Genomic DNA, 13,385 nt, shown 5'->3' with positions numbered 1-13,385 from the left:
GTTTGTGACAATAAGAGTTGTGCGTATTTGGCAGGCTTTTTCAGGATATTCCTTAAAAGATGGCTCATAATTTCCATCATAAAACAGCAAAAAGCAAAAGTCTTCCTGAATGTATTCTTACAGTGTTTTCCCAACATCTGTTCATAAATCTCCACTAAACGTAATTGTAACTAGTACTTGACACTTATTTCAAGCGAACGTGCTAAAAGTTTTTAAAAGCATCTTTCAATATAATGTTAAAGATTTGGAGCTTTCCTTCTGATTATGTTGAAGCATGAAGTATTTCTACTTTGTTACTTCCTGCCACTGAATATACCCGGCGACACAATCAACTTATCTAGTTGCCAAGTGTAACTTTTTACCATTCAAATAAGCAGAGAGAGAAAAAAAAAAAAATCCAGCTCTTCCCGTTCACGTTGCATCCGCACAACTTCCTCATTAACCGCTTAAGAGCTCAAACGAGCGCATCTGAAACGAGAACTAAAAGAGGCAAGGCAGAAGAAGCACGGCAGAAAGTCGCTCGCAGGAGGTCAGCCGCTGTGGAGAAGACTTGCAGCCGCCATGCTCCGACAGTCTTTCAGCATTCTGAAGCAGCTGGGATCTTCGACAAAGTAAGTCACTTTTGTCATGCTGATTTGAATTCATGGATTTTCACCTTACAATTGATTTCAAATTTTGAAATGGTAATAATGCTCAGTAGTTTCATTTAACAATATGTTGAGTAACGATGGGTGACCGCCGACATCAGTTATCTGTACCGGGATATTATACTTAGCTTATTTCCAGGTATCCGGTACATGTGAATGATGCAGATATCAACCATCGTTATTTGAGGCAAACAAAAACAAAAATCTGACATTGAGTACGTCCTCCCCGCCAATAGTCAGTGCTACACTGGCAGTTTGATACATTGGCGAACCATCCCGTGTGTCCGTATTTGAAAATACTAAAAGTACTGATGGTTTTTGTATTCTGTACTGGTGAGTACTCAAGAGAGAATACTCATACTAGTATCAGACTGGGGAAAAAAAGTGGTATCAGATATCCCAAGTGTTTATTATTGCAGCGACTGAATGGCGACCAGTCCAGGTAGTACCCGGATATTAGCTGGCATGGGCACCAGCTCAACCAAATGAAGAATCGAAAATGGATGCTTCAATGATTCTGATCTGCCATTTTGTTACCTTATACTGCATCCATCATGGCACAGTTTGTGTTTTTTGTGTCACTCACTGTCTCGCCATATGACACATCCTGAACAAAACGTCGGTGAAAATGTGTGCACCCGCAAAAGAGAAACCACAGTAGCGCACAAATGGAGTATCTCGTTTTTGCACACAAAAATGACTAATGCAAAGTAATACGCTCTTCTTTTGTACACAAGAGAGTATGCAATTCTAAATGGCTTCCTGCACATTCCCTTTTCTGTATTGTAACGTTCCCCTTTAGAAGTGCATGACTCTCAAAAGTGAAGTTAAAAAAAGGGGAACTGCTAATCGTTTCAAACTGTTGTCATATATTATGTGAGGTAAGGTGTCACGTTTGGTTGTCTTTTGAATGTCATCCCTGGCGATACTATTGTTTTTTTCTTCTTCAAAATGCTTTCATAGTACAGCAGAGATAGAGGGAACCTTTTCATGGTTCAGACACAAACAACACGATATGTATTTTTGTTTTTTGTCAGTTAGCCCTCGGGATGTCCTAAATTGTCATTTGCATCCGCACTACGGCATTAAAGGGGAAGAAAACAGTTTGTACTGTATTTTAAATAACAATGTTTGACGAGCAGAATAAATTATCAGACCAAACACATCCTGAAAAACACAGTTAAGCTGTACTATATTATTCACAGTAGTTGATATGTAATAGTCAACATTAAGAGTGTAGCGTAGACTCTGCTTCACTAGTAACGTGTACTGTAATTGTTCTGCCTAGAAAGGGTACCACTGATGTGATGTGTGAATCAGAGAGGCGGAGGGGGGAAAAGTGAAACTCCAGGGAGAAGACATAGCGAAGGTGGACGACTTCATATACTTGGGGTCAACGATACAGAGCATTGGAAAGTATGGTAAGGAAGGGAAGAAAGGGGTGTCAAGCAGGGTGGAACAGTTGGTGGAAGGTGTCTGGTGTTCTATGTGACAGAAGATTCTCCTCTAGGATGAAGGGCAAAGTTTATAAAACAGTGGTGAGGCCGTCCGTGATGTACGGATTAGACACTGAAGAAACAACAGGAAGCAGAACTGGAGGTAGCAGAAATGAAGATGTTGAGGTTCTCGTTCGGAGTGAGCAGGTTGGTAAGATTAGAAATGAGCTCTTTAGAGGGACAGTCAAAATTGGATGATTTGGAGACAAGGTTAGAGAGAGCAGACTTCGATGGTTTGGACATGTTCACAGGCGAGAGAGTGAGTATATTGGTAGAAGGGTGCCAGGCAAAAGAGCGAGTGGAAGACCAAAGAAAAGGTTGATGGATGTGGTGAGGGAGGACATGAGGACTGTGGGTGTTGGACAGGAAGTTGCTTACTTCCTGTCTAACTTAACTTAGATGGGAAAAGAATGACACGCTGTGGCGACCTCTAACAGGACAAGCCGAAAGGAAAAGAAGAAGAAGAGTGTGCAAAAATGTCAGAGAATGGTGGAGAAAAAAACTTCACCAGTAATCCACCTTCCACTGGTTCCCAGAGTTTTTACACCACATACTACCTCACAAAATACTTGGTTCTCCAAGTACGCCCGTTATAATGGGCTTTGAAATACAGTAGTGGAGTAGACCTAAGTGTTCATCCAAAACGAGGCATAGGTTTTATTAATAGAAAGTATATTTCATGTTTTTGTCAGCCACATTTACGTTACGTACAGTTCTCCCTGTGCTTGCGTGGGATTTCCCCGGGCCCTCCGGTTTCCTCCCACATCCCAAAAACATGCATCCATTGGAAACTCTAAATTGCCCCTAGGTGTGATTGTGAGTGCAACTGTTGTCTGTCTCCATGTGCCCTGCGATAACTGTACATGGACAATTCAGCGCAGGAACAGGATACCGAATAAATGTTCAAGTACCATTACAACCATTCACATCTATAGGAAATGTGATTATTATTGCATTTTGTTGGTAAGTATGAGTAGAATGTTAAATTGAGAATTTATAATATTGTATAAGTCCTTTACTAAACATTTGCAGGTCGCAAGATGTCAGTGAGCTTCTACACACCGACCTGGTTGTGGTGAGGAAAAAAGAAGAAGCATATTTTAAGAAGTCTCTGTGCTTGGCTTATTTGAGTCAGTACCATTCGGTGTGGTGTTGTACTGGATGTTTTTGTGATTGATGGAATGAAGGTGGAGCAGCGGGTGGAACCAGCCAAGAGAGCAGCGCAGATGCTCCACAAGAAGCTGCAAGGCTGCATGCAGAGTCAGACGGGGCCAGACGCCGAAAAACGAATGGTACAGTATTTCCAAATGACGTCACTCCCTCACTCGGCCACGACGTCAAACTTTGCCGAGCATTTTTTATTTTACTCTTGAGTGGGCACTCCACCACCATTATCGTGTGGCACGTACACCAACCACTTAACCTCACCGCCGTTGCCTTTCGTGTGCTGCAGAAGAAGCTGCCTCTCATGCTGCTGTCAATCAGCATGGCCGAAAGCCTCAAAGACTTTGATGCCGACTCCTCCATCAGGTGAGTCCCCGCACAACATTTCACATTGGGTCATGTGGTAAGCTCCCGACTGGTGTTTTTCAGTTCTGCATCAAATAGGAAGAGAGACAGGCCACCCTACGTTATGTGATTAATCACTGGCATCGAAATACATTTGAAAAATATAATTTTGAAAGTGAAAGATGTGTTTGTGTGGCAGGAAGGTGTTGGAGATGTGTTGTTTCATGGAGAAGAAGTTGGCAACCTTGCTGGCAGACTTTGAAATCAAAGTGGAGAAGGAAGTTTTGGAGCCACTGAGCAAACTTGGCGAGGTGAATAATTGTAAACATCTTTTTTTTTTTTTTTGTGACGGTGGCCTGGAAAATTAAATGGCAAATCAATCACATGCAAGATACAATTTACTTCGATTATCCACGCAACCGGCACCACGGTGAATCAGCTGGTAAAGCCTTGGCCATACAGTTCTGAGGACTTAGGTATCCTTCCCGGCCCTGCCTGTGTGGAGTTTGCATGTTCTCCCCGTGCCTGCGCGGCTTTTCTGTGCGCACTCTGGGACAACAAAACCGTGCAACATTAATTGGACACTTTAAATTGCCCCTAGGTGTGATTAAGAGAGCGGCTGTTTGTCGCTATGTGCTCTGCAATTGGCTGGCGACCAGTCCGAGGTGTACCCTGACTCCTGCCCGTTGACAGCTGGGATAGGCTCCAGCACTCCCTGCGATCCCCGTGAGGATAAGCGGCAAAGAAAGTGGACGGATCAATATCTACGCAACCTTCTATTTTCTATTCTTTATGGGTAACGGATCCTGAAAATGCTGACTTTCTAATAATTTATTGTAGTATTTTAAATGAACTTTTTAAATGTCCCATTTATTTTCTGCTACCCATCATTACATTCTTTCTACCTGTTCTGTTTAAGGAAGAATTACCAGAGATTCTCAAAAACAAGAAACACTTTGCAAAGCTTAATACGGACTGGAACAATGCTCGCCTCAGGTGCGTTATTATTGCTCACCGCAGAATTAATTTGTGCTCTAGTTGTGAATGATATGAACTCTGGACCTCAGGAGTCAGGCCAGTACCGGTCCCCAGGCTAAGCAGGACGGTCTCAAGGAGGAGGAGGAAGAAGCTCTGAGGAAGTTGGAGATCATCAAGGCACCGGCGTTCATATTTTATCACGACTCTTGCACATCTCTGAGGGTTGAACATAGAACTGGATGTTGTGCTTGTCTTTCCAGAATCAGTATTCAGCAGATCTGTATCACTTTGCGACCAAAGAAGAGGACTATGCAAACTACTTCATTCGCGTATGTTGTACTTCAACTAGTTTAAAAACAAAACAAAACTCTATCTATGTTTGGCAATACAGTGTGCCCTCGTTTATCGCGGACAATGTGTTCCAAACCAGAACTGGTGAATAGCTGTGCTATAGATGCCATTTACATTTCTTTCATATACTTACCCTTCCCGCGCACTTCGAAAACTTTTTAAAAATGTGTTTTATCCATCCATCCATCCATCCATCAATTTTCTTTGCCGCTTATCCTCACGAGGGTCGCGGGGAGTCCTGGAGCCTATCCCAGCTGTCAACAGGCAGGAGGCGGGGTACACCCTTAACTGGTTGCCTGCCAATCGCAGGGCACTTCGAGACCAACAGCCACACTCACAATCACACCTAGGGGCAATTAAGTGTCCAATTAATGTTGCATGTTTTTGGGGTGTGGGAGGAAACCAGAGTGCCCGGAAAAAACCCACGCAGGCACGGGGAGAACATGCAAACTCCACAGAGGCAGCACGGTGGATCAGCTGGTAAAGCGTTGGCCTCACAGTTATGCTCAATCCCGGCCCCGCTTGTGTGGAGTTTGCATGTTCTCCCCATGCCTGCGTGGGTTTTCTCCGGGCAGCCCGGTTTCCTCCCACATCCCCCAAAAAATGTAACATTGATTGGACACCCTAAATTACCCCAAGGTCTGATTGTGAGTGTGGCAGTTTGTCTCTATGTCCCCTGCGATTGGCTGGCGACCAGTTCAGGGTGTACCCCCTGCCCGTTGACAGCTGGGATAGGCTCCAGCACACCCCGAAACCCTCGTGAGGATAAGCGGCAAAGAAAATGCATGAATGAAATGGTCATTTTACAGTTAAACACCAAAATGTTCTTGCAAGCCATATGATTTTGTATGACAAAACTCCTCTAGCTTAATACTAAAATAAAAATGTGAAGTGCCATAGGCAGACTAACAGAACATGGCATAGCTATTACACTAATGATAATCTTTCAAACAACTGTATGGAGCAGCAACACACACAACAACAATCTTCTTCTTGCTCTGACGCTGCATCTCTTCGAGTAGTACCTGGCAATTTGCAGCACAACGTGGTACTGCACTGTACTCTAAACTCGGACTTGCCTGCATAAAGTAAACAACTGTTATTCAAATTGCCTAAAAAGTGAAATCCTCAATATAGCCGCGATATCGCGGGGGAACACTGTCGGTAAAACCTACTTGTTCCTTTCACTGAAGCTTTTGGAGCTGCAAGCGGAATATCACAAAAAATCACACGAGTTCCTGGATAAAAATATAAATGAACTCAAGGAGAATTACAGTCAGAAAGGTAAGTAAGTACATATGTGTATTTATTTGCCACTGGGTTTTGTCTTTGAGTTGACCTTGCTCTGCATATGTGCTGCCCCACAGGGCCACCGGCAAACCCCTTCGGACCGAAGGTTTTTGGCGAGCCTCTGGGCTCTCATCTGCTTCAGAGCAACAGAGAAATCGCAGCGCCCATTCAAGAATGTGTCGACATGCTGCTAAGAACAGGAATGAGAGAAGAGGTAACAAAACCGTTTTTTTTTTCCCCCGTAGCCGATGATGAAAGCCCTTTTGCCCTCGCACGCAGGGTCTGTTTCGTCTCGCGGCGGCCGCCTCGGTGGTGAAGAGGCTCAAGACCTGTATGGATCAGGGGGCGGTCGATCAGAGTGAATTCCGCATGGACCCTCACGCTGTGGCTGGTAAGATTACAGGATGTCTCTATCTATCTATCTATCTATCTATCTATCTATCTATCTATCTATCTATCTCTATCTATCTATCTATCTATCTATCTATCTATCTATCTATCTATCTATCTATCTATCTATCTATCTATCTATCTATCTATCTATCTATCTATCTATCTATCTATCTATCTATCTATCTATCTATCTATCTATCTATCTATCTATCTTTTTATTAAACCACAAAAACATGGCACAATTGTGAAAGATTGTCACTGGTCAGCTGGGTCTCCCTTATGCATTAAACCTGGAATTTCTGTTATTTTGTTTGTTTTGCTTCAACTGTTAGTTTTTCATATATTTTTCATTTTGGCTCTTACATCTGTGATGTTGCGACGCCGTTGACCCTCGATTCAAATTTGGAATCTCAGCAAAACAAGTGAGCGAGGGTCATCCTCCATGAAAACTAGTTGCCAAATTGCTTTCTGTGTCAGGGTTTAGTCGTTTTCAGATGCATTTCTTGGTGTGCATCCATGTATTTGGAAAGGCCCACATTTTGGAACAGCTCATTGTTGTACTGCTGTTTTGTGGCCAATGTGTATTTTCATATTTAAGGCCTTTCCAGTACTGTAAAGTCTAATAATGCAGAAGAGTTAATCATATGACATAATTCCATCAATTAGATTCTTGGAAATTTTTAAAATTCCTTTTTGTCTGTCCTACTACAACTCAATTCCATACAAGCTACCCTACATGCACCTTCCATGCACAATATGGAGAATTTCTATGATATGATAGATGAAGATGTTTCATGTGTGTTTTTATGTCAACTTACCCCAACAGGAGCTCTGAAGTGTTACCTGCGAGAACTTCCTGAACCACTTATGACCTTTGAACTCTACAAAGACTGGTTTAAAGCAGCTGGGTCGGTATAAACTCCGCTCATGATCCAAATTTTCACATCAGGTTCATATCTCTGACTTTCGACTGTTTGTTGTAATATATTGTTTACAATTCATTTTCCACTTCGCTGTTTCGTCTGTGGAAATTCACGTAATACCGCCCCCACACCAACTTTCTGTCCATGACTTGATCAGCATAACAGCAGAGCTGCAATAAGTTTTGTTGGTGCACAGATTAGCGTGAGCAAATGGTTTTAGGTTCTAATGAGGAACACAATGCAAAGCCAGCTGGTGGGTAGTTGCGTTTGGCAACATGTCTGCAGTATGCGCCACATATACACATCTGCATACGAATTGACAAGTATAATTCATAACTCGATCCTGTCTGGATATAATTTAGTTCCTAGTCGTCAGAGTAACAAAATCTGTACTTGGCACTGACCCAGCAGTGGAGTGGACATTACTCTCGCTCGCGTGCATAAGACAGAGCTGCCCCCTCAAAGCAAACAAATTTCAGCTAGACAAAAAAAGAGGGTGTGTAAAGTGTGGCAATTGCCAATTTATTTTGTTTTTGTTTCGTTAAGACACTTGTGTACAGCTTGGAATGGTGGAAAAGAAGTACCGGTACATCATGTCTCCTTAATATGTGAATGCTTTCTTCACAGTGAAAAAGACTGCACAGAAAAGCTGCAGCAGTTCCAAATACTACTGAAGAAACTGCCACCTGAAAACTACAACAACCTCAGGTGGGTATTATTTGCCTCTTAAAATAATTAATTTACAGTGAACAAACACATCTATTGTTTTTTATTTGGCTTCTCTAGCGTGGTGGGGGGGGGGGGGGTGAGAAGCACGAGATGTCATATGTCAGAGGAAGTCAAAATACCGAGCAAAAACCCACACAATCAGAGGAAGGACATGCAAACACTACACAGGAAGCCCAAAGCTGAAATTTCAACACTTATTTCAGTCAGCAATGTTACTGTATGTTGCAGGTGAAATTGATTGTAATGTAAAAAAAAAAAAAACGTGAATCTGCTGGCATTTTTTTGTCATTTTATTGATTTAGATGTTATTATAGATGTATTTTTACATATTTGTTTTTACTTTGGAAAAAAAGTGGTCATACTGTATCACATTGACTTACTGTACCAAGAGATGTACTGTATAAATGATACAAAATCGGTTGGGACCAAAAAGGGTTCCCGGCTCAGAGGTCTGCATGTCCAAAATCTACATCAATAAGTCTTGTCTCGGTCTGCTCTCATATATACGTAGCATTTCATAATACCGCATACTTTCAGGTACCTAATTCAGTTCTTGTCGCTGCTGTCCGAGCACCAGGCCGCAAACAAGATGACGCCCGGTAACATTGCCATCGTCCTGGGGCCCAACCTCCTCTGGCCACAAGCCGAGGGGTAACTACAGGTGACCAACCACGCGCACCCGAGCCGTCATCGTCCTCATCCCGCCTCCTTGTTCTCTTCCCGTTTAGGGAGATCACGCTGATTGACATGGCGTCCGCCTCTTCGGTGCAGGTGGTGATGGTTATCGAGCCCCTCATTGAATACAGTGCCATGCTCTTCCCTGAAGGTATGAACCTCTAGAAACCCCAAATAATAACAACAATAGATGAGGAGGAGGCAGTAACACAATCTACGTACCTATTATAAATTTTTGTTCAGAGGTATCCTTTGAGATTCCGGAGCTTCCCAAGGCCCAAGAGGACCAGGCTAAGATCACGAAACAAGCGCCACTGAGCAGAACAGTGTCCACCTCCTCCACAGCCTCCTCCACTTCTACTTATCATCTCCCTTGCTCCAAGACAAGCAGGTATTGTCTCAGAAACGGCACTAATTCCAAAATGTGCTTTCTTTCCATGGGCCCAGTTGTCAAGCATTTTTATGTCTGTCCAAAGGCACTAAATAAATTCTATATTTTTATAATGATCATGAAATATACTTTTTTTTCCTGCTTGTAGTTTATCCTCTGGGGACGCAATTAGCGTCCCCGCTGTGAAATCCGAGACGCGCCAAATGTGGGCCGCTTCTGGACACCAGGCCGCAATCACGACTCAAACAGACGCGACAACTCTCAGTATCTCACCCGCCGCAAGACCCAGCTTGTTGCCACATCCCAGAACCGCAGGGTCCAACGCGCTACAGAGCAGGGACCCCGCCCAGAAACAGTCCTCAGAGCACTTGGAGCCCGTTGCAGAGCTCCCTCCCGTCTCACCGAAAGCAGTCGTGACGATCGGTACACCCAACAAACGTGAGTTAAAGCACGTGTTTGTGCTCAAGGGCATCAGAAAAATTTTAGGGGAGAAAAATGTCCATGGAAACAAAGTAAAAAAGAAAAAAATCTCAAATAATAAATTATACAATTAAAATTTTGGTAAATAAAATAATTGTCATCCGACTCTTGTTAATCTAAATCATTGGTGTCAAAATCAAGCCCTGCCAAAATCTTTCATGATTTGTCAGCTTTCATGATTCTTCCAAAAATCTGTAGCAATTTTCATAAGTCAGCTGTGCCCACACTTTTTTACCTCAAGATCTACTTTTCAAGTAGCCAGCCTCTCATGATCAACGGGGGAGGGGGGCGTCTTTTTTTTCTGAATCACCAATGATGAAAAAGAATGACCAAGTCACAAAGATCTACCCACTACAAAAATGCAAAACATATTTATTTCGTATAAAAATACGGCTGAAGTCTTTTTTTTTTTCGGCACACCGTCGATATCGACCAAGACTGTCGACCGGTCGATCGCAATCGACGCCTGTCATAAGTAATAAATGTTGAGATACTGCAAAAGCATATTTTTGTTTCCAAAGCCTCTTTTACAGTAATTTGAACATTGGTTTAACCAGCTATTATGCGTTATGTCTTATTTAAAAAAAAAAAAAAAAGGTATCCATCCATTTGTTGTGTATATGTAAGAATATGATGAGCCCCTCTGAGGGAAATTGTTACAATAATGACATAAATGAGTTTGACACCCCTGTCTAATGTTCGGTGGCTTGTATGAAAGAACGAGGTGGGCTGTATGTGGCCCCCTGCCAATACTTTGCCCACAGGTGATCTTTTGCTATTTGAAATGTGTATTGACATGTTCAGAACCGCTAGAGTCATCCAGAACCTGCAATCATATTTCTTTCACTGGTTGCTGTTGTTGTTGAGCACCGAGATCGAGTTCAGCCCATTTTTCACGTTTCTCTATTGTGCAAAGTCATGGAAACATTCTTGAGATCCAAGTGTTTACCTCCCCAAGTGTAGTGAGTGCAAGACCACGAGTGGAAGATATACACGTTTCATGTTTTAAGGAAACAGGAAGTTTCGCACTACCCACCAAAATATCACCCACTCAGGTCATGCGTCATCTCATGTATTGTTCTAACCGCGACGGGGTGGGCCCACCAGCTTGCAGTACTTTCCCTCAAGTACTGCCTTTTACTTCACGTGTCATCCCAGCTCTTTTGTAAGCTGTTGTACATCTCTCGTGTAGCTAAATAAGGCCACTTTGCAGACGCTGGACAATTCAATAAAGTATTATTTGATGTTTTATTTTAGACATTATGTGAAGTATTAACATGCTTCCCACCGAAGGATGCTAGAATTACAGTAGTTTTTCTTGTAGAATCACAGTGGTCTAGAGATAGGCACGTCCACATCACAGTCCAGGGGTTCTGTACTCAAATCTCTCAACCTCCTATGTCTAAAAATATGCTTCTTAGGTTAATTAATTGTCCAGAGGTGATTGTTTGTCACTATGTCTTGATTTTGAATTAATACCGTACTTACAATTGCAATTCAAGTAGAGCTATGTTATTTTTATCAAGGCAGAATATCCAAATGTGTATTCTAGACGTATTGTAAGAGCGGGTAACCTAAAAAACGATCCATTCAGCTCACACTGTGTCCATTCTCTCTTATACGCAGCGAAGAGGAACACCAGTGTAAGAAAAGCCAATGAAACTAACGAGCCGTTGACAGTTCACTACAGCACGACCAGAGGGCCGGTGCCGCCAAAGCCGCGGGCCCCGACAGACGGGAACCAGCCAACGCGTCCCCCACCTCCGGCTCGCCCAGTTGCTCTCAAAAAGCCGCCGGTGAAAAAGCCCGGACTTAAAGCCCCCAGTTGCCCTCCGCCGCTTCCACCTGCATTACAGTCCAAACAGGCTCCTTCAGTAGCACAGTAAAAGATGAGAGCCGCACTATACGGACTCGAGCTTTGACACGCAAGTCAATCTTTAGTCGGAATAAAATACAAATCAACTTGCCCTTTCGTGTAAGGTCCACTGAGGCAATGTTGGTTCCGTGTGGAGGAACGTGATAAACCTCAAACCCACTAAACACCTTTTGGTATGAGCTCAGGATCAACATGATCTCACAGGGATTCTTCCGGATAAATGGACAAACATTAACTTTTATATTAACTTTCATTCCAATTGTTGTAGAAATCTGTAATGATTACGAGACCCAGTCCTTTTTGTCCAGAGTGTTTGTGTAGTGTCTTTCACTGGAAAACTGTATTTATTTTTCACTCACTGCAGTCATTTATTTCCAGAGCAAATAAAACCACACATGTAAGTAAACATCATTTCCAAGGCTTTATGTTGATTATTTACTTTTCTTTTTGATGTTTGTGACCTTACGATACAAAGTCCCCAAATGATAGCATTTTTGTTTCCAATTACTAACATCGTAGTCTGTCATTGGAATTGACATACAGTACGTGTTTATCGGGGAATCAGATGATATTTTTTGATGGACATTGAGAAGGCAATAACATAGATATAATAAGTTGATGAAAAAAAAAACAATTCCTGGTTAAAGGTGCACAGGGTTTATAAAAATTTCTGTAGGAAGGATTACATAATACAGCTTATACTGCAGTTGATAACACCAAACACGGGTGTTATTGGTCATATTTCTTAATTTGTGTAATGTGATAACACAATATATAAATCCATTAGATTTTAAGGCTTGGTTACCATTCTAATTTGTGTCAAGATAAGTCTTCCATAAAATTACATTAATGTTCTCGACTGAAGTTAAACCTGAGAGACATGACGTGAAAATGCTGAATATGCTCACCAACCTCCAGGAACCTTTTATTTGTATGTCAGTTATTGATGGCTGTTTTGAGAGGTACAGCGCATACACGTACTGCTTGATTGTCATCCTCTCACACAGGAGGAAGTATAGACTACAAAGTGAATGTCAGGACTACTTCATTGAGTAACATAACCATTTCCTCTTTCGCTTCATCCTTTGTGGAAGTGTTGATTAGTTCGAGCCTCAGTTCAGCTTTCGAGTGAAATATATATACATCCACATGTAATTGGCCCCCCTAAAGAGATTATAATCAGATACAGATGGCAACAGGACGGCAGCAAAAACTACTTTTGTCAAAATGAAGCTTCTCAAATCAACTTCAACATACTTCCTTGGCACCAAGATATCACATAATGGCAAGAAGCACGGCTTTTGTGGAAATAAAGCGCCTCGGTCAACTTCAGTATAGTTTCTTGGCATCAAGATGCTTTTGTCTGAATGAGACTTCTCAATGAACTTCAACACAGTTCCTTGGCACCAAAATACTACAAGATGGCGCCAAAGTGGTGTTTTTATTTTTCTAGCTCCCGTGAAAATGAGGCGGGTCATTTTTAGTGCATTTTATGTTCATCCTACAATGTCACCCGATGGCTGAATGTCCTGAACTTTCCTTGAATAGAGTATATTGAAAATATTTCAGTCCTCATTTTAGATCCATTAGTAGCAAAAATGACTTATTGCACCAGCAGTGGAAAAAAAACAATGCAATATCATGCAC

General features: G+C 42.2%; 1 protein-coding gene across 1 annotated transcript; it reads left to right on the top strand.

The window, feature by feature from the left end:
- Positions 1 to 489: 489 nt before the first annotated feature.
- Positions 490 to 11,762, top strand: sh3bp1 (SH3-domain binding protein 1). The gene is made up of 18 exons (XM_061810783.1): positions 490 to 611; positions 3,176 to 3,218; positions 3,331 to 3,435; positions 3,597 to 3,673; positions 3,852 to 3,963; positions 4,572 to 4,648; positions 4,720 to 4,807; positions 4,891 to 4,959; positions 6,175 to 6,265; positions 6,349 to 6,485; positions 6,551 to 6,662; positions 7,491 to 7,572; positions 8,215 to 8,295; positions 8,854 to 8,967; positions 9,045 to 9,142; positions 9,235 to 9,382; positions 9,531 to 9,820; positions 11,489 to 11,762. Exons 1-18 carry the CDS (start codon positions 562 to 564, stop codon positions 11,746 to 11,748), a joined length of 2,034 nt encoding a protein of 677 aa, XP_061666767.1. The 5' UTR covers positions 490 to 561; the 3' UTR covers positions 11,749 to 11,762.
- Positions 11,763 to 13,385: the final 1,623 nt, after the last annotated feature.

The sequence above is a fragment of the Syngnathoides biaculeatus genome, chromosome 22, assembly GCF_019802595.1.
Source record: "Syngnathoides biaculeatus isolate LvHL_M chromosome 22, ASM1980259v1, whole genome shotgun sequence".
Lineage (NCBI taxonomy): Eukaryota > Metazoa > Chordata > Actinopteri > Syngnathiformes > Syngnathidae > Syngnathoides > Syngnathoides biaculeatus.
The sequence above is the reverse complement of the archived record's forward strand: the minus strand, read 5'-3'. Positions and strand labels throughout refer to the sequence as shown.